Raw genomic sequence first — 19,287 nt, 5'->3', positions numbered from 1 at the left:
AGATGAAGGTACAGAACAAAATACTTTGGGCACTGCCACATATACGAGCGTGCCACCTGTAGTCCCTCAGTATTAACCGATACCCAAGCCAAGATAATTAACCTAGAGGGCGAACGAGGCCCCTAAGATGAATACCTCTGACAAACTGGTTAACCAATTTAGGAAACAGTAAATTGCAAAACCTGTTAAAACTCTTACCAAGTATGGAATCTCTGCTTTGCAAGCAAAATACAGCAGTAGAACAAGCAGCCTTTCGGCATAGATTCCCAGGGTGGGCCTCTGGACTGATTTGTGGTATTACAGGAACGAAAATTAGCAGGTAAGAACCAATTTTCCTTTCCTGAACATACCCAGATCAGTCCAGACAAGTGGGATGTACCAAAGCCCTCCTATACTGGGCGGGAACCCGAAAGACCCGCTCGAAGAACACTCTCCACAAAAGGAGCCATCTCTGGGGCCCGCACATCTAAACGGTAATGATTTGTGAAAGTGTGCAGCGAAGACCACGCCGCAGCCCTACATATCTCCTGGGGAGACACTGGCTGACACTCAGCCCAAGACCCCGCCTGAGCTAGAGTCGAGTGGGCCCTAAGCCCCACTGGAACTGCCCGGCCCTTGGAAACAAAAGCAGCGGAGATAGTCTCTTTCAACCAGTGAGACAAAGATGATTTAGACGCCTTCTCTCCCTTTTTGGCTCCCCAAAAAGGACGAATAAATGATCAGAGCGACGGAAAGAATTGGTGATCTTCAAGTATCGCAACAAAACTCGTCGCACATCCAAAAGATGGAGTTCCCTTCCCCTCAAGGTATCCCGAGCCCAATCTGAAAACCCGGGCAACTCCACTGTCTGGTTCACATGAAACACCAACACCACCTTAGGAAGAAAGGAAGGCATTGTCCGCAAAGACACCTTATCAGACGAAATCTGAGAAACTGATCACGGCAAGAAAGTGCCTGCAATTGCGAAATCCTCCTAGCGAGCAAATAGCTACCAAAAAGACCTCCTTCAGGGTAAGGATCTTCAAAGACGTCCGACCCAGTGGCTCTAAAGGTTCCTCGCAAAGGGCTCGCAACATCAGATTAAGATTCCATTCCAGACAAATGTTGCGCATTTGTCTGGAATGATGCTTAACTCCCCAAAGAAAATGCACTACATCTGAATGGGAAGCCAAAGCCTTCCCCTGTACTCTCACCCTGAGACAACCTAAGGCTGAATCCTGGACTCGAAGAGAACTATGGGCCAACCCTTTGGATAAGCCCAACTGCAAAAAGGACAAAATATGAGAGATGGTTAGTGCAGTTAGTATAGCGGTGTTTAAAAAAGGATTGGATAAGTTCTTGGAGGAGAAGTCCATTACCTGCTATTAAGTCCACTTAGAGAATAGCCACTGCCATTAGCAATGGTAACATGGAATAGACTTAGTTTTTGGGTACTTGCCAGGTTCTTATGGCCTGGATTGGCCACTGTTGGAAACAGGATGCTGGGCTTGATGGACCCTTGGTCTGACCCAGCATGGCATTTTCTTATGTTCTTATGGAAACCTTAAGAGGATCCAACCTCTGTTCTCCACACCAGGACTCAAAAACCTTCCAGACTCTGGAATAGGCCAAGGAGGTAGAAGGGCACCTCGCCTGAAGAAGGATAGCAATCACTGGTTCGGAATACCCTCTCACACGCAATCGCCGCCTCTCAAAAGCCAGGCAGCTAGACAGAAGCGATCCTCCCGATTCGAAAATATGGGACCCTGACGAAGCAGGTCCTGCAAGTGGGTCAGACGTAGCGGTCTGTCCACCGCCAGACGCAGCAGATCTGCAAACCATGGATGATGAGGCCACTCTGGAGCCGCAAGTACTACTGACCCCGGGTGACCTTCTATTCTTCTGAGGATCCTCGCTATGAGAGGCCACAGAGGGAAGACATACAGGAGGATATCGGTTGGCCACGGGCATACTACGGCATCGAGCCCCACCGCCCCCGACTCCCTCCGGCGGCTGAAGAACCTCTCCGTCTTGGCATTTAGACTCATCGCCATGAGATCCAACTGAGGAGTCCCCCCAACGATCGCAGAGGAGACCCCAGGCTTCCGGGGACAGCTCCCACTCCCCCGGATCCAACTGCTGACGGCTGAGATGATCCGCCTGGACGTTGTCCACTCCTGCGATGTGCAAAGCGGCAATCCCTTCGAGCTGAAGCTCTGCCCACGCGAACAACAGCTGAGCCTACTGAGCTACCGCGGGACTCTTGGTTCCTCCCTGGCGGTTGATGTAAGCCATTGTGGTTGAGTTGTCTGAGAAAACCCGTACCATCCGAGCATGGACCAAGGGTAGGAACGCCACTAGGGCTCTGCGCACCGCTCTTGTCTCCAGCCAATTTATGAACCACGCCTGCTCTGATGTCGACCAGAGACCCTGAGCGGACTTGCCCACACAGACCACACCCCAGCCCCAAATACTGGCATCTGTAGTGACCACCACCCAATTTGGGACCTCGAGGGGCATTCCTTTCTCCAGATTGCTCCGCGTTATCCACCAGGCCAGACTGGACTTGGCCGACTCCGGCAGAGATAGGGACAGAAAGTATTGCTGCGACCGAGAACTCCAGCGGGACAACACCACTCTCTGCAGAGGCCTCAAATGAGCAAACACCCAAGGCACCAGTTCCAACATGGATGCCATTGATCCCAGGACCTGTAAATAATCTCAGACCTTTGGCAGTGGCAGACTAAGCAGACAAGCTATCTGTCCCTGAATCTTGTTCACTCTGTCGTCCAGAAGAAACACTCTGCCCCGCTGGGTGTAGAAGTGGGCTCCCAAGTACTCGAGGGAACGAGAGGGCACCAGATGACTCTTCTGCAAATTGATGATCCAGCCCAGAGATTCCAGGAGTGACCTCACTTGGTCTACGGACCGCACGCACTCCTTCTGTGACTTCGCCCTGATCAGCCAGTTGTCCAAATAAGGGTGCACCAAAATCCCCTCCTGTCGCAGGGCCGCAACCACTACCACCATCACCATCGTGAAAGTTCAAGGGGCGGTGGCCAGAGCGAAGGGAAGAGCTTGAAACTGGAAGTGCTGCCCCAAGACCATGAACCTGAGGAACTTCTGGTGTTCCTGCCGAATGGGAATATGAACATAAGCCTCGGTGAGGTCCAGGGATGCCAAAAATTCTCCTTTTCGGACCGTTGCAATTACAGTGCGTAACATCTCCATCCGAAAGCGCGGCTCCTTCAAACTCTGGTTGAACTTCTTCAGGTCTAAGATGGGCCGAAAGGTGCCCTCCTTTTTTGGTACCATGAAATAGATGGAGTATCTGCCTTGTCCTTGTTCGGAGACAGTTACCGGTACCACCGCCTCCAGACTTAATAACCGCTGAAGCATCTCCTGGACAGATGCCCGCTTGATTTGGGAAAGACAACGCGACTCCAGAAAAATCGACCATAGAGGACGAGAAAATTCTAAGGCGTAACCTTCTCTGATCACGCCCAGCACCCACTGGTCGACTCGAGCAGTTTCATCCTGCTAGGCCCTCGGCGTCCTCGGCTCCGCGACAGTCCTTGCATAGACAGCAGTCCTTTTGAGGGGTTGGAAGAGCATCTAGATTTGGATCCACCCAGAGAGCGGGTGGCATTAAGTCCTCCCAATGAGATCCAGCAGGTCCACTCCTTGTCCCTGGTGATCAGAGGCAGGCTGGTCTGGTTTTTCGGGGAGTGGACCAAGATTTACCTCCGACCAGTGGGTGCTGGGCGTGATCAGGGAAGGTTACGCCTTAGAATTTTCTTGTCCTCTATGGTCGATTTTTCTGGAGTCGCGTTGTCTTTCCCAAATCAAGCTGGCATCTGTCCAGGAGATGCTTCAGCGGTTATTAAGTCTGGAGGCGGTGGTACCGGTAACTGTCTCCGAACAAGGACAAGGCAGATACTCCATCTATTTCATGGTACCAAAAAAGGAGGGCACCTTTCGGCCCATCTTAGACCTGAAGAAGTTCAACCAGAGTTTGAAGGAGCCGCGCTTTCGGATGGAGATGTTACGCACTGTAATTGCAACGGTCCGAAAAGGAGAATTTTTGGCATTCCTGGACCTCACCGAGGCTTATGTTCATATTCCCATTCGGCAGGAACACCAGAAGTTCCTCAGGTTCATGGTCTTGGGGCAGCACTTCCAGTTTCAAGCTCTTCCCTTCGTTCTGGCCACCGCCCCTTGAACTTTCACGATGGTGATGGTGGTAGTGGTTGCGGCCCTGCGACAGGAGGGGATTTTGGTGCACCCTTATTTGGACAACTGGCTGATCAGGGCAAAGTCACAGAAGGAGTGCGTGCGGTCCGTAGACCAAGTGAGATCACTCCTGGAATCTCTGGGCCGAGAGGAGAAAGGCTTCCGGACAGACTTCCTATCCTCCGGCAGCCTATTGCCCTTCGTCTCCCCTAAAGACTTCACAAGACGGTCGAGGTCCTCACCAAACAACAATTTGCCCTGAAAAGGCAGATTACACAGCTGCGATTTCAACAAAAGATCTGCCGACTAATTACGCAGCCACAAGTGATGTCTGGCTGCCACTACAGATACCATACCATGTGCCGTGGTCCTTACTAGGTCATATAGGGCATCGGCTCCATAGGCAACTCCCACTTCCAGGCGGGCCGCCTGGATTGGGGAAAGGGTCCTGGAGGCCATCTGCTCCTGCGGCTTCTGGATCCAACACAAACAGGCCTGCTGCATCAGACTGGCACAGACTGCCGCCCGCAGGCCCAGACCCAGAATCTCAAAAGCCCGCTTGAGGTGCACTTCCAGCTTCTGATCCTGAACGTCCTTCAGAGCGGAAGCTCCCGCAACCGGGATAGTGGTTTCTTGGTGACCGCCGAAACCGCCACATCCACCTTCAGAACCTTGAGGACATCTAAATGCGCCTGTAACAGCGGATAAAGATTTGACATGGCTCTGCCTACTCGCAGCCCAGAGTCCAGGGAGTCCCACTCCCGGTTGATCAGCTTCTGGATCTTCTTCAGAATGGGGAAGGCGCTGGGAGGTCTCCTTAGGCCATCCAGCACCAATTAACCCCTTTGGCATTCGAGTCCTCCAGACTGAGCTTGATCCCCAATTCCTCCAACACCTGGGGATAAGGGGGCAAAGCTCCTCTCTCAAAGAGACGGATCACTCGCGGATCATCGCCTTCAGCTTCTGGACCCTCAGAAACCCCCTGATCCGTCCTAGGGTCTCCTGGGTGGAACCCCTCCCACCGGGTCCTCATCCCGATAGCCCACTGAGGAATTTTCTTCATACTCTCGAGATTCATCCGAATCGGAATCCAAATGCACCGGGCGACTTTCGTGGGGCAGCTTCCATGACCCCAAAGATCCCTGAGGAGGAACCTTCACCCGTTTAGCCGAGTCTGCTGGGCTGTCATGAAAACCATGCTTACCTGCCTGCCTAGCCAGGAAGGCCTCGTGTAGCAAAGGAACAAACTCGGGAGAGAACCCCCCTCAGAGGCTCTTGAAGGTCTCTTGGAGCTGCTAGAACCTGAACCATCTGGGTCCGCCCCCCCTGCCCTCGGCTGAACAACAGGGGAGAGCAGCAGCGGGGAGCCCCGGGGGAGAAACCCCCCTATCCGGCTCTGCTTCCGAGGCCATAGCCACCCCCTCCTGTGAACCAAGCACTGCCGCCGCGGTCCGCGAGGCTCTCCGAGGCTTCGTCCGCTTTGCCGTCGCCCCCTCACCCCCTCCTGCACACTCCGCGCAGAGGAGGAGGAGGTCATTAAGGGTGGCCGACCGAACCCCGCAGGCCCGACAGACCTTCCCTAGCTGTCTGTCAGACAGAGCCAAAAAACCGCAAAGAAATAAATTGCAACGCGGCCGGGCTCGAGAGGGGGAGGGGCGCACCATGCAGCTATTGCCAAAATCCGAAGAGGGTGCACTGCCTCAAGACATTCCTGCTGGCGTGGCTGAAAACCGTGCGAACAAACCAGCAGTGCAGTGAAAATTACCGGAGGCACTTCTCCCTGACCGGGGCCACCCTCCATTGTCTGTTCCCTTGTTCTGCCTCAGTACCTTAGGAACCGCCCCTGCTGGGTTGGCTGCCTGACAGGCAGCCTAGACACTATGTCTGAGCTGCCGCTTCTAGCAATGCAAGCACTCCCTTCAGTGCTTCTCTTTTTTTTTTCTCTTAGAGGCCCACACCCAAACAGAAAAGTCCCCCACAGCAAGAAACAAGGAGGGATACTTTCCTGAACTCTTGGGGCGGTGGAGGGGCTTTGGGTCCCACTGAGGGAACCAGACCATTGGCTGACAGGGATCCCAGGGTTGCGGGCTGAAACTGTGCAGAGGTATCCAACCCGAGGGATGGCCCTTCGCAGGAACCTGGCACCTTGGGGAGCAAATTTCCTCAAAATATCCAATCAGTCAGGACTGCAGGTTTAGCACCTCTACCATCTGCTGGAGGTAAAGAAATACTGAGGGACTGCAGGTGGCACTCTCGTATATGTGGCAGTGCCCAAAGTTTTGTTCTCTACCTCCATCTGCTGGTAGGATGAATAAAACCCTCTTGTCTGGACTGATCTGGGTATGTTCAGGAATGTTTTATGTTTGATAAGAAGTGCCATGCTGGGTCAGATCTATGGTCCATCAAGCCCAGCATCCTGTCTCTGGATGAAAGCACCTGAGACAACACAATGATTTTGCAAATTGCTCACATTAAATGAAGGTAATAGGTTCATGAAATCTTATAGAAATTAGAACACACATTTTGTCCCAACAGAGAAAATTACTAAAAACTAAGAATGGTTTATAGGGATAAAGGTTTCTTGGTCCTAACGGGAGCTCTTTCATACTTCAGGTTTCATGTCCTTATCTTCATTTTAGGTCGTGCATGCATCTTTGAAAACGATAAAAATCAGGTGTGGGAGGTCAGTTGTATAAGAAATAAGCACAAGATCAATGAAGAATGTTAAGGCTACTGATGTGAGAATGAGCTATTTCTCTGAAATGTGCGACTTCGGTGATGTGGAATTGAGTGGCTCTGCATGGATGCGTGAGGACAGCGATAAGAGGAATGAAAAAAGGCTGCTGAAGTAAAAAAAAAACAAACCCCAAAAACGTGAGCAAGAAAGACCTGACCAGCGTGAACAATACAAAAACATGAGCAAGAAAGACCTGACCAGCGTGAACAATACAATCACCTCCGGTGAAACAATTCTGTGAATCTTCTACGCAGTCGAAGCACTGCAAACATTGCCAGGGGTCCAGATACATTAAAATTGCATTCAATAGGCGAGAGATATTTTGATGCAATGCAACACACAGGGTTTGGAGTGCAGCAAACTCCAGCAAGAGACTGGAGAGCACATGACTAAAGTGAATGAAAGCAATTGCTTACCCAGTTGTGGCCATCTCACTGCTCTCCTTTGAACCATCGTCATCACCAAACTGTTGGGGTAAGACAGAAGTAGCTACTGAGCTGTCCATCTCTCTGTAAAGAAGCAACAGGCAGGGAAGAGTCAACTCTGTTTCAGATCTGTACCCTGTCTACAAAGACAAGTTTAGTAAAGAGTCAGTGCTGGCAGGTGTCTTGTATCACGAAGCGCATCATTTATCCATGACAGATAGAGCAGGGCAGCAATAGTATATGTTTTCCCCATACAGCATTCCTCCAGCACAATTTAACATTTCCGTGGAGAGAATTTCATTGGGTTGAAAAGCATGAATGTATTCTCTATAGCCATTCATCTCTTGGCCTTACTGCTGAAATTAGAAGTGCTACAGTAGCCAGGGCCTCTTAGAAGTCCATTCTCCTAAATTGTACACTTGGCTGAAGCTCATGAGACAGCTCACTCCCAGCCCAAGTCCACTCCACTGAATGTCACAAATCGTTCAAAAAACATCTCAAGGCTTATTTTTAAGCAGGCCTTTGAACTATCAAGTTAGATACTTGTTCAGCTTTGTTTACATATGTTTTTCAGGAGGATTGATCCTTATTGGTATTTTTTTATATGTTAAGTTGTATTTTTAAAACTATGGATGCTTTTAATGTATCCTGTTGCAAACTGCTGAGTGAGTGGGTAATACATTTTTGACAATAATAATAAATGACTAAGGTTTTGTAGAATGCTTGAATCTGGGTTTGGTATGGTCAAGCACGCCAGCAGCAAATGAGTCAATTATGAGCAGAGCCCTCATAATGAACTAGAAGCAGATATTATATCTTAAAGACAGCAATGAAATATTTGCCATCTCCATACACTCTGCTATGGAGAATCTTCGGGCACTGAGACACTGATGATCTACTGGCAACATGAACTAGCAAGTTTATCATAAAAACAAAAATTAAATATGAACAATGTAAAACCACATAAAATAGTAACAGACCAGCCTCACTTTTAGGGCAATAGTATCTATAACAGTAAAAGCAGTATATTCCTTAAAAAAAATAAATAAATAAATAAAAAAAGATCAGCTACATAAAAATCAGGGGTCTTAAGTAAAAGATGCTAGCCATATCATAGAAGTATTGCATCATTCAATTTTTTACATAAGGCTGACTGTCTAATTTTATATTCCATGTTTATCTAATTCTTCCTATGTTGCATGGCCATTACTTATAAAGTATCGTACCTTTCAATTTTAGAAGGCAGTAATCCAAGCAATGAATTGATATTGTGCTTCACTTAAACAAGATCCCAAAACACAACTTTTTATTGTTAAAAACAGCGTTTCCCAACTGTGCTGTGGCTGAAGCAGAGGTGTGCCATGAAACAGAAACATGATGGCAGAAAAAGATCGTATGGCCCATCCAGTGCGCACACCAGTCCAATTAATTTAGCATTATAATTAGCCACTGCTGAGCTACAAAGTCTTAATTTTATCCTTTCCCTTACACTGCGATACCCGTTCCGGAGAAGGTTTTCATGGGTAATGATTCAGATGGACTGAAACAAATCACGGTGAACCTAGAAGATGTGGTAGGCCTGATTGATAAACTGAAGAGTAGTAAATCACCTGGACCGGATGGTATATACCCCAGGGTTCTAAAGGAACTAAAAATGAAATTTCAGACCTATTAGTAAAAATTTGTAACCTATCATTAAAATCAGACATTGTACCTGAAGACTGGAGGATAGCTAATGTAACCCCAATATTTAAAAAGGGATCCGGGAAACTACAGACCGGTTAGTCTGACTTCAGTGCCAGGACAAATAGTGGAAAGTGTTCTAAGCATCAAAATCACAGAACATATAGAAAGACATGGTTTAATGGAACAAAGTCAGCATGGCTTTATCTAAGGCAAGTCTTGCCTCACAAATCTGCTTCACTTTTTTGAAGGAGTAAATAAACATGTGGATAAAGGTGAACCGGTAGATGTAGTGTACTTGGATTTTCAAAAGGCGTTTGATAAAGTTCCTCATGAGAGGCTTCTAGGAAAACTAAAAAGTCATGGTATAGGTGGCGATATCCTTTTGTGGATTACAAACTGGCTAAAAGACAGGAAGCAGAGAGTAGGATTAAATGGACAATTTTCTCAGAGGAAGGGAGTGGACAGTGGAGTGCCTCAGGGATCTGTATTGGGACCCTTATTTTTCAATATATTTATAAATGATCTGGAAAGAAATACGACGAGTGAGGTAATCAAATTTGCAGATGATACAAAATTGTTTAGAGTAGTTAAATCACAAGCAGATTGTGATAAATTGCAGGAAGACCTTGTGAGACTGGAAAATTGGGCATCGAAATGGTAGATGAAATTTAATGTGGATAAGTGCAATGTGATGCATATAGGGAAAAATAATCCATACTATAGTTACACAATGTTAGGTTCCATATTAGCTGCTACCCCCCCAAGAAAGAGATCTAGGCGTCGGTTCAGTGTGCTGCAGCAGTCAAAAAAGCAAACAGAATGTTGGGAATTATTAGGAATGGAATGGTGAATAAAACGGAAAATATCATAATGCCTCTGTATCGCTCCATGGTGAGACCCCACCTTGAATACTGTGTACAATTCTGGTGGCTGCATCTCAAAAAATATATATTTGCGATGGAGAAGGTACATAGAAGGGCGACCAAAATGATAAGGGGATTGGAACAGCTCCCCTCTGAGGAAAGACTAAAGAGGTTAGGACTTCTCAGCTTGGAGAAGAGACAGCTGAGGGGGGATATGATAGAGTTGTTTAAAATCATGAGAGGTCTAGAACTGGTAGATGTGAATCGGTTAGTTAGTCTTTCAGATAATAGAAAGACTAGGGTCACTCCATGAAGTTAGCATGTGGCACATTTAAAACTAATCGGAGAAAGTTCTTCTTCACTCAATGCACAATTAAACTCTGGAATTTGTTGCTAGAGGACGTGGTTAGTTCAGTTTGTATAGCTGTGTTTAAAAAAGGATTGGATAAGTTCTTGGAGGAGAAGTCCATTACCTGCTATTAATTAAGTTGACTTAGAAAACAGCCACTGCTATTACTAGCAACGGTAACATGAAATAGACTTAGTTTTTGGGTACTTGCCAGGTTCTTATGGCCTGGATTGGCCACTGTTGGAAACAGGATGCTGGGCTTGATGGCCCCTTGGTCTGACCCAGTATGGCATGTTCTTATGTTAAGTTCATTAACTGCTATTAATCAAGTTGACTTAGGGATTAGCCACTGCTATTACCGTCATCCGTAGCATTGGATCTACTTAGTGTTTGGGTATTTTCCAGGAACTTGTAGCCTGGATTGGCCACTGTTGGAAAAAGGATGCTGGGCTTTATGGACTCTTGGTCTGACCCAGTATGGCAATTTCTTATTTTCTTATATTTTTATGCATTCCAACATATAGAACATTGGAAAACATTATATGAAAAGTAACAATGTCAGTCTGTTTATCCATAAGCAAAACAGCTCTCCAAAAAAAGAGATGGAAACTCAAAGTTGGCATGCGGGAAGAAATCATGAATTTTTCGGATGAATTTGAAAACTAGAAAACTGATGTCGGTATATTCAGAGAGCTGAAACTAAAAAAAAAAATCCCCCATTGTATTCTATGGGAATCTGTTAGAATGCTGACCACTGCTCCGTTTCTAAAGCCCTCTTCTTACCCTTCAGCACTTTTGCACAGACCAAGACAGGCAGACAGAGTCGGGGGAAAAAACAACCCAAAACTGAAGCAGCCGACCATGGATGGCAGAAAATGCATTTTCAAAGCTACCTCCCTTCCCCCCAATGCTTTCAGTCATACATAGGCACACAAATCCACTTCTACTAACCTGCCACTCCCATATCCCCCAATACAAACCCAAACCTACAAACTCCTATATATACCCCCACACGCACCTAATGCCCCATACATCCTACATACATCCATATCCCTCATACACATCATTACACTTACCCACATACATCCACATTCCTACACCCTCCCTACCAAACACATTTACACCCCTTCCAGGCAAAAAGATAACCTACACTTCTACACACAGATACTCTCACGTACAGACACATCCCAACTCCCTATACACCTCCCCTCACAGTCCACTCTCCCCCACCCACACCTCCATCCATTTCTCTACTCCACACACCCTCCCACTGTCCCCAGCATGCATACATACTATCCTACAAACATCCACATACCCCAAACACACGTCTCCACAACCCCCACCTCAAACCATTCATATAAATCTATGTTGGAAAGCATTTACGAAAATCATGCCACATGCTTTTCTTACTTGTTTATTACAGTTTTACTAGCCAAAGTAGTAGTTCCCAAGGTCTAGAAGCAAAGGACTTTGTTTCATATTTAACCAGATAAATTAAAATTGAAATACAAGATAAAAATCAGCATGTTACGCTGAGCATATAATCATAGACTTATAAATACAGTGCTAAATGGGTAAAAACTACGTTTTGGGCTGCAAATATACACCTATGGAAAAAAAATATATTTTTTTTTTACAAAACTCTTAGAGCTGAATTTATCTGAATAATAATCAAAAAGGAAAAACATTTTGAATATGTTTTGAAAGGTGCCATGAATTTGTTACATAGCTTCTAATTAGGCTCTAAATGGAAAAAGCTAAGGGGCATTGAGCTTGGAGCTAGAAGCACTAAAGTCTACTTTGCTTGGTAGCAGAGTAGTACTGACTGTCAGAGTACACATAACAACAATCATTCGAGAACAGCTATATGGAGTACAATATAGAAATGACACTGATGGCTTAATTGCCAACAAAACTAAACCTTCAGTGTGATGGGGTATTTGTGTTCCAGAGTTCTGAAGCCAAGAAAACCAGGCAGGCAAGAGCTACATTAGCCCAGGTTTAAAATTGTATTGAATCAAGCTGAGAAATAGGAAAGCGAGTTCCTGGGCAAAGTTCTGGGAGAGGGAGGGGACTAAGCTCTACCCCTATTTGAGGACAGCCTTATAAGAGGCATCAGGAAGTAAGAAGGCAGGGGCGGGGGGGGGGGAGCCGAGTCATGGAACATCAGGTGGAGATATAGGTCAAAGTCTCCTCAGGTACTAAAATTAGACTGTAAGCCCTACAGTACCTGAATGTAAACCACTTCGATGTACACTTTGAAGTGCTGAAAAGCAGAATATAAATAAATAAATAAATAAATAAATAAATGTAAGACAGTCGTCTTGGCCATGGTCTAAACCTGAGTCGATAAATGAGAGACATACACCATTGCTTAAACACAACAAAAAATCTTTTATTAGACAAACTGATGAAACTCATAAGTGGTTCCCCATCCTCAAGGAACTGGCTAAATCCTGGACAGCACTGATAAGTTTGCCCATCAGGCCAGCCATAGTAGACACTGCCTCTGCGTTCTCCTGAAGCATTTCTAGTAGTACTGAGTGTACTGAATGCCAACCCTGGGTGACAGATTCGTTGTACCACTCCTGACATAACAGGAGATTGACCATCAAGTCTGCGCCCAGCCCATCAAGGCTAATGATGAGCGGCGTATCACGCACCTCCTCTTCCAGTTCTTCAGGGGTTGCTGTTGTCTCTAATACCTGCATTTCTGGTACTACTTCTGCCAGTGTAAGCGTGAATGGGTACTTGGGCTAGCTCTCCTCTACAAGCAGGGATTTTGGGTGGCAGGATGCTTGAGTTGGCATCAGAAAAGTGCGGGAGGAGTTTGCTTTCCTTCCACGTCATCTTCCACATTTTGCAAGTCTACGTTGTTGACTACTTGATTTGTGGAAAAGGACAGAGAAACACAAGTTGCAGATCATTATTTAGTTCTCAACTGTTAACCACCCAAGCGCCCAAAAGAGAAACATCAAATGCAAATACAGTAGCCTTTTCAAAAACCATACCTTCTCTCTGGCCTGTGTCACACTCGGGTGTATCTACCCCATCCACTACTTCTTGGCGAAGAGTGCACATGACGAGCTCCTCTATGGGGATCAAAACAAGAGTGCATGCTGGACCACTCCCAGTCCTATGGCGTGATGCCTCGATTTTGGCAGCTTTGTCTTTAACCTCCCTGCGTGTATCATGCTAGCGGTGCTGGATTTGTTTAATATTTGTCTTAATTGCCAGGGAGCTGATATCAAGTGCGATCCTCTCCCAAAGCCTTCGATCTGAAGAGCACTTCGCAGTTCCCGCACACGCACCAGCACATGAGCTCCTTCTCTGCGACCGAGAAGTGCACGACATGTGATCGCTTTGGTGGCAGTTGGCTACCACTGGGGCCTGCCTGCTCTTCCAGCCCTCTAGCTTCTCTCTCCACCTTAGCCAACTTTCACTTTTCTGTTCTTTTCTCCTGTTCCTTCCCAGAGCTATTTCCATTGTCTCAAACATTGGCGATGACAATAACAGTCTCTGCTCGTTGGAACTGTGATTGCAAATAAAAACAAAGCATACTTATAAGAAAGGTGTTTGCAAAACAACTCTGCAATTCAAGACACCATACTTACGGTCCACTAATCAATGTGAATATAACTTTACACTAACAATTCCTACAAACCTGTCACATGGATAGCATGGATGGCTAGGAAAACATGCAGTTAATGGAAGGCCAAAGGAACAGGCTGCATGGAAATAATGAACCCATAGGAAAACAAGCAGTTACTGGAAAGACAAAGGAACAGGCCACATGGATAGCATGAACAGATAAGGAAAACCAACACTTTATGGAAGGACAGCCATATTTCTGCGTCCATTTACAGGTCCCTAGCGATGCTCTTAGTGGACACCCAAGTACGGCTCCTTTTGGTGACGTCCAGGATTTGGGCAACCGGGGCAGGCCCATAATGGATGCCCAAGCCTGGCTCCTTTCGTCGGAGTCCATGACTTAAATGTTCGTTCACCCACAGCCATCAGTTCATATTGTGGAAGAAAAGGCAATTGAAAGTAGTGCAATCTGAACAATTAATAAATGGAAGAAACATAGGAAATATAAAATAAACAAAATGAACCAGGTGTGCACATAGGAAAAAAAACAAACAAACCAAGGACAAAGCAAATCCCTCTTACCTGTTGAAAATGAAGAAATGTCAACCTACTTGCAATGCTGAATAATCCGAATGCCAGGCACCAATCCGCACCAGTCTGTATAGGGGCACAGGTCCAATTTAAACTGAGCACAAAAAGACAGTTGGACTCCTAGCAGCGATTTATATACCCTGCTGGCCGGATTATGACATCACGTTGGGGGTCCACAATTTGGTTTCAAAATATAATTTTTCTAATAAACATTCCCCATATTCCATTTATTTATTTTTATTTATTTAAAGTTTTTCTATACCGGCATTCGCAATAAAATATTGCATCATGTCGGTTTACAATTAACAAGTAGATAGGTAACAAGAAGGCAATAAATAACATTGAACTTAGTAATAATAGAATAATGATAATAATAGTAGTAAAAAACATTAAACCAGAGGAGGCTAAGGAATGCAGTTACAATAAAACAAGGGAGTAATAACTTGGATCGTAGAACGTACGCACGCCCACATGATGTGTGCATGATGCAATATGGATGTCCGATGTAATAAAATGGGTAGTGCTACAGATGCTCTTTTTTGAATACCGCACACTTTTTTTGGCGGCCTTTTCATTTCTCTTTCATTTGAATACCGCATCGGGCGCCCAGGAGGGGTGGATGTGCGTGCGTCGATAAAACGGGTACCCGGTTTAGCCGCACGTTTTTTCCGCGCATGATATTGCATCAGCCCCTTAAGTTAACTTTTTCTGGTAGCTGCATAACCCAGCACCCCCACAAAAAAAAAAAAAAAAAAAGCCTCTTGGGGGGCCTTATATGGCCACACTTGCTGTAGAATATTAGTTGCTTTAAGATTTCTATTACAGTCATTATAAATTCCAGAACTGAGGAATGATATCAACGAAGTTGAAAGCAAATGATCCTTAAAAACTGATTTGGTCAAAGCATTTCATATAAAAGTCTTATGTCAATAGCTGGTGTTAGATGAATGATATCCCTGGAAAATTATTCTTTGGTAATCAGCGTCTGTGTGGCTAAATCACTATGCAGGCTACAGAGAGCAGGATGAAGTGCAACAGAGAACAAGGAGACGGGAGAATTGTTCTATCATGCAGGATCGGTGTCAGTGTAAAAATGTTCAGCAGTAAGCGAAGGATTAAAAACGGAGCATCTGTAAGTGGTATTACCGCAGTGCCGTGAAGATGAAGGTGGAGGGCACGTGCGGTAAAGCTTAGGGAAATGTTATCCATCACTTGCCTAACGGAATCGCAGTTATGGGGGGGTTTTCTTTCTCCCTTTCAGTGACTGACCACATGACCACCCATGACGCAGAAGGATTTCTGCCGCTCTGCCTCTCAACCACAGGAGGTCACTGGCGTCCTTAGCTTGTATATAAAAATGAACATGGAGCGAACATGGGAAACCAGTGGAGGTTATGCATGGCCCCCCTCCCCCCCCATGACAGTCGGTAGGATGAAGTAAAAAATGAAGCCTTGTAGGAAAGGTTAAAACGGAAGAACAAATGGAAAATGACCTGCTTTTTTGACACTGCAAAACATTGATGCGTTAGCAATTTTTTGGTGCTTTGACTTAGTTTCTGCTGTTTTTAAACAATAGCTTAAGAACACACTTTTTTTTTTTTTAGAAAGGCAGAAGGGAATACAGGAGATTACATGCAACATTTTGTACTTAAGCATTTCAGAGGCTTCAAAGTCCCCCTCTTCACCCCCCTCTCCCTCCCTGAGGGCATACAGTGATTAAATATGGTGCTATAAATACATTTCATACTAATAGCTAATTACTTGTGATTTGGTGATTAGAACATGCATGAGAATCCTTCTCCCTGCCTTGGCAATGCTCCCAGAGTCCAGCAAGGAGCCAGGCGCGCTTGCAGCAACCCTGGACAGGCTCTGCAAGGGGTTGGGGAGTATCCAGGTTTGTAATATCAGGGTGCAGGACCCGAATCACAAACAGCAGAAGTGGTGAAAAGTTGTTTTCTCCTGAGCATATCTGACCAAGTATGAATTCCAGAGCTGCAGGAAGCGCATTAAGTTTTGGTCTTCAGTACTGGGGTATATATATATATATCCTAGAGGCATTCAGTTATGGGCCTCAGGGGTCAAAAACAAGTCTGGTTTTCAGGCTAATTAAAGTATGCAAAATTGCCCTCCTTCCTTGGACCAAATATACCCGATGAATATTTACTGAAAATCAGACCTGTCTGTGGCCTTTGAGGAATGGAACTGAACACCCCTCATATAATCAGAAGCACTTGCCACTCCAGGAATCAAGAGTTTATCCTATTACAGCAATTTGAAACAAGGATGAGGTTGATAGAAAGAGAATAAATAATGGCCGAGTCCAGGGGTGGCAACTCAATCCCCCAAGAGCCATAAACAGGTCATAAGAACATAAGAGGTGCCACGCTGGGTCAGATTAAGGTCCACGGAGATCAGAATCCCGTCTCCGACAGTGGCCAGTGCAGCTCACAAGTACCTGGCAAACTACTGACAGTTGATCTATTTCTTGTATCTCATTCCCAGGGATAAGTGCTGGGTTTCTCAAGTCTGTCTAATAACTTAACTGTTTATGATCTTGCAAAACTCTCTTCTGAATCCCATCACCAGGCCCGATGCAATATTGACACGGGGAAAGTGGGCGCTCATGATTTAGAGCTCGCTCTCCTAAGACGTGCCGAACGACATCTTCAGGGCGCCCTATTTCATATTTAAATCGGCTGCCGCGGTAAAAAGGAGGCGCTAGGGGAAACTGTGTGCCCCCTTGGCAGCGGGCACCCGGGAGAGGTGGCTGTCAATGGGTTAGGAAAATGGACGCTCAGTTTTACGAGTTTCTGTTTTCCTATCCTGACTGCCCGCACATTTTGTTTAAAAAAAACAAACCCAAAAAAACCCCTCTCTCCTTTTTTTCCTCCGACTTAATATCACCATCATATTAATTTTTGAGCAGCCCAAAACTTAACATTTGCTCCGGGCAGGCGTTAATTTCTAAGCATAAAAATATGTGCATCGGGTGCATTTTTTTTTTTTTTTTTGCATCGGGGGAGAATTGCAGGCCTCGTCAACATGAATTTACACGTGATGAGAGCTATTAGCTTCGCGGGGGATTGGATGAACGTTTTGGACGTGCTAATCCCTTATAGCATAAGGGGTTGTGGATGTGTGTCCACCACGGATTAACCGGAGCGCTCGGCCGAGCTCACTGTATTGCATCGGCCTGTAAGTTAGTTACACCTTAGCCACATCTTCTGGCAACAGATTCAATAGCTTTACTGTGTGCAGAGTGAAAACATATCCTAGGATTGGTTTTAAAAGCTGCCAGTTGCTAGTTTCATGGAGAGTCTCCTGATCCTAGTATTATCAGAAAGGGTAAATAACTATTCCCTTTTATAAATTTCAATCATGTGCCTGCTTAGTCATCTCTTTTCCAAAGCTGTTTAGCCTTTCTCCCTAAGGGAGCTCTTCAAACCTCTTGATCATTTTTGTCACCCTTCTCTGTACCTTTTCTATGCCCACTATGTCTGTTTTGAGATGGAGCGACCAGAACTGCACATAATACTCAAGGTGCACTTGCGCCATGGATCTACACAAGAGCATTATGATGCTCTCAGTTTTGTTCTCTATTGTTTTCCCAAATAATTCCAAACATTCTATTTGCCTTTTTTTTTTCCCTACGGCAGCACATTGAGCAGAAGATTTCAAGGTATCATCCACAAGGAATCAGAGGTCCTTTTCCTGGGTAGTGACTCCTAACACAGAGCCCAGCATCCCATACTTGTTGTTAGCATTATTTTTCACTATGTGCATTACTTTGCACTTGCCCACATCAAATTGCATCTACTGTTCAGATGCCCAGGTCTCCTTATTCTCACAAGGTACTTCTGCAATTCCTCACAAACCACTGCCGATTTAATGACTTCAAAACAGTTTTGGGTCATCTGCAAATCTGGTCATTTCACCTGTTGCTCCTTTCTCCAGATCATTTATGAATATGCTAAATAGCACAGATCCGAGTACAGACCCCTGGAGCACTCCACTAATGATCTTTCTCCATTTGGAAAACTGACCATTTAGTCCTATCCTCTGTTTCCTGGTTTTTATCCAGTTATGAATGCACAATAGGACACTGCCTCAGAACCCATGATCTCCCAATTTTCTGAGGAGTCTCATGAGGAACTCTGTCAAATGCCTTTTGAAAATCCAAATATGATACCCAGTGTTGCATAATCTTTGCCTCCCCCAAGCAAATAACTGGATTATCCCGCTAATATAATTTTTCTACCATTTTGTAGGCCTTTCAATTTGGAATTTATCAGTATCTTACATATTACTTAATTTATTATTTATGGCCGGAACATATGATAGCGAAAACCAGTGTCAGATTGACTGTATTAAGTGTATTGCATTTCATGAGGCATGTGATGCTGGAGCAACCTTTCTGAGTCATTCATCAAGCTGTGATGTAGCTTTATCTCATGCATTAGTGCCTTATCGTGTACCATAATGCCCTACGCCACAAAACTGGCCGTATCGCGGCGGCACTATTCAAATTAAGGGAAGGGGAGGAGTGTGGGTGGGGTTTGGCCAGAGTTATGTCCCAGCAGCGCTGCGCTGATAATATTTTTCACATTATCATTGGCAGCACCGCGGGAAATATCTACACCTTTTCCCGTGGCGCTATGGTGGCGATAGTGTGCGGCATGGCCACGGCTGCATACTATCACTTCGACCCCTTTTTTTGTAAGCGGGCCATCATTCTGCTATAAATATAGCTGAATAATGAATCTAGGCCTTTATTACAAAAAACTGGATTGCCAAAAAATTAGGTTGAGGCAAAAGCTGGATTCAGAGGACAAG

At 45.5% G+C, this 19,287-nt stretch overlaps 1 protein-coding gene across 3 annotated transcripts in view; it reads right to left on the bottom strand.

Annotated features, from left to right (window-relative positions):
• HMG20A (high mobility group 20A) overlaps positions 1-19,287 on the bottom strand; it is a 126,245-nt gene that overhangs the window by 58,286 nt on the left and 48,672 nt on the right. For all 3 annotated transcript variants that reach the window (XM_029575383.1, XM_029575382.1, XM_029575384.1), the window contains exon 2: positions 7,366-7,458. In XM_029575383.1, coding sequence (XP_029431243.1) covers positions 7,366-7,458 — 93 coding nt within the window. The remainder of the gene's footprint in view (positions 1-7,365; positions 7,459-19,287) is intronic.

This window comes from Rhinatrema bivittatum, chromosome 13 (genome assembly GCF_901001135.1).
Source record: "Rhinatrema bivittatum chromosome 13, aRhiBiv1.1, whole genome shotgun sequence".
NCBI lineage: Eukaryota > Metazoa > Chordata > Amphibia > Gymnophiona > Rhinatrematidae > Rhinatrema > Rhinatrema bivittatum.
The sequence above is the reverse complement of the archived record's forward strand: the minus strand, read 5'-3'. Positions and strand labels throughout refer to the sequence as shown.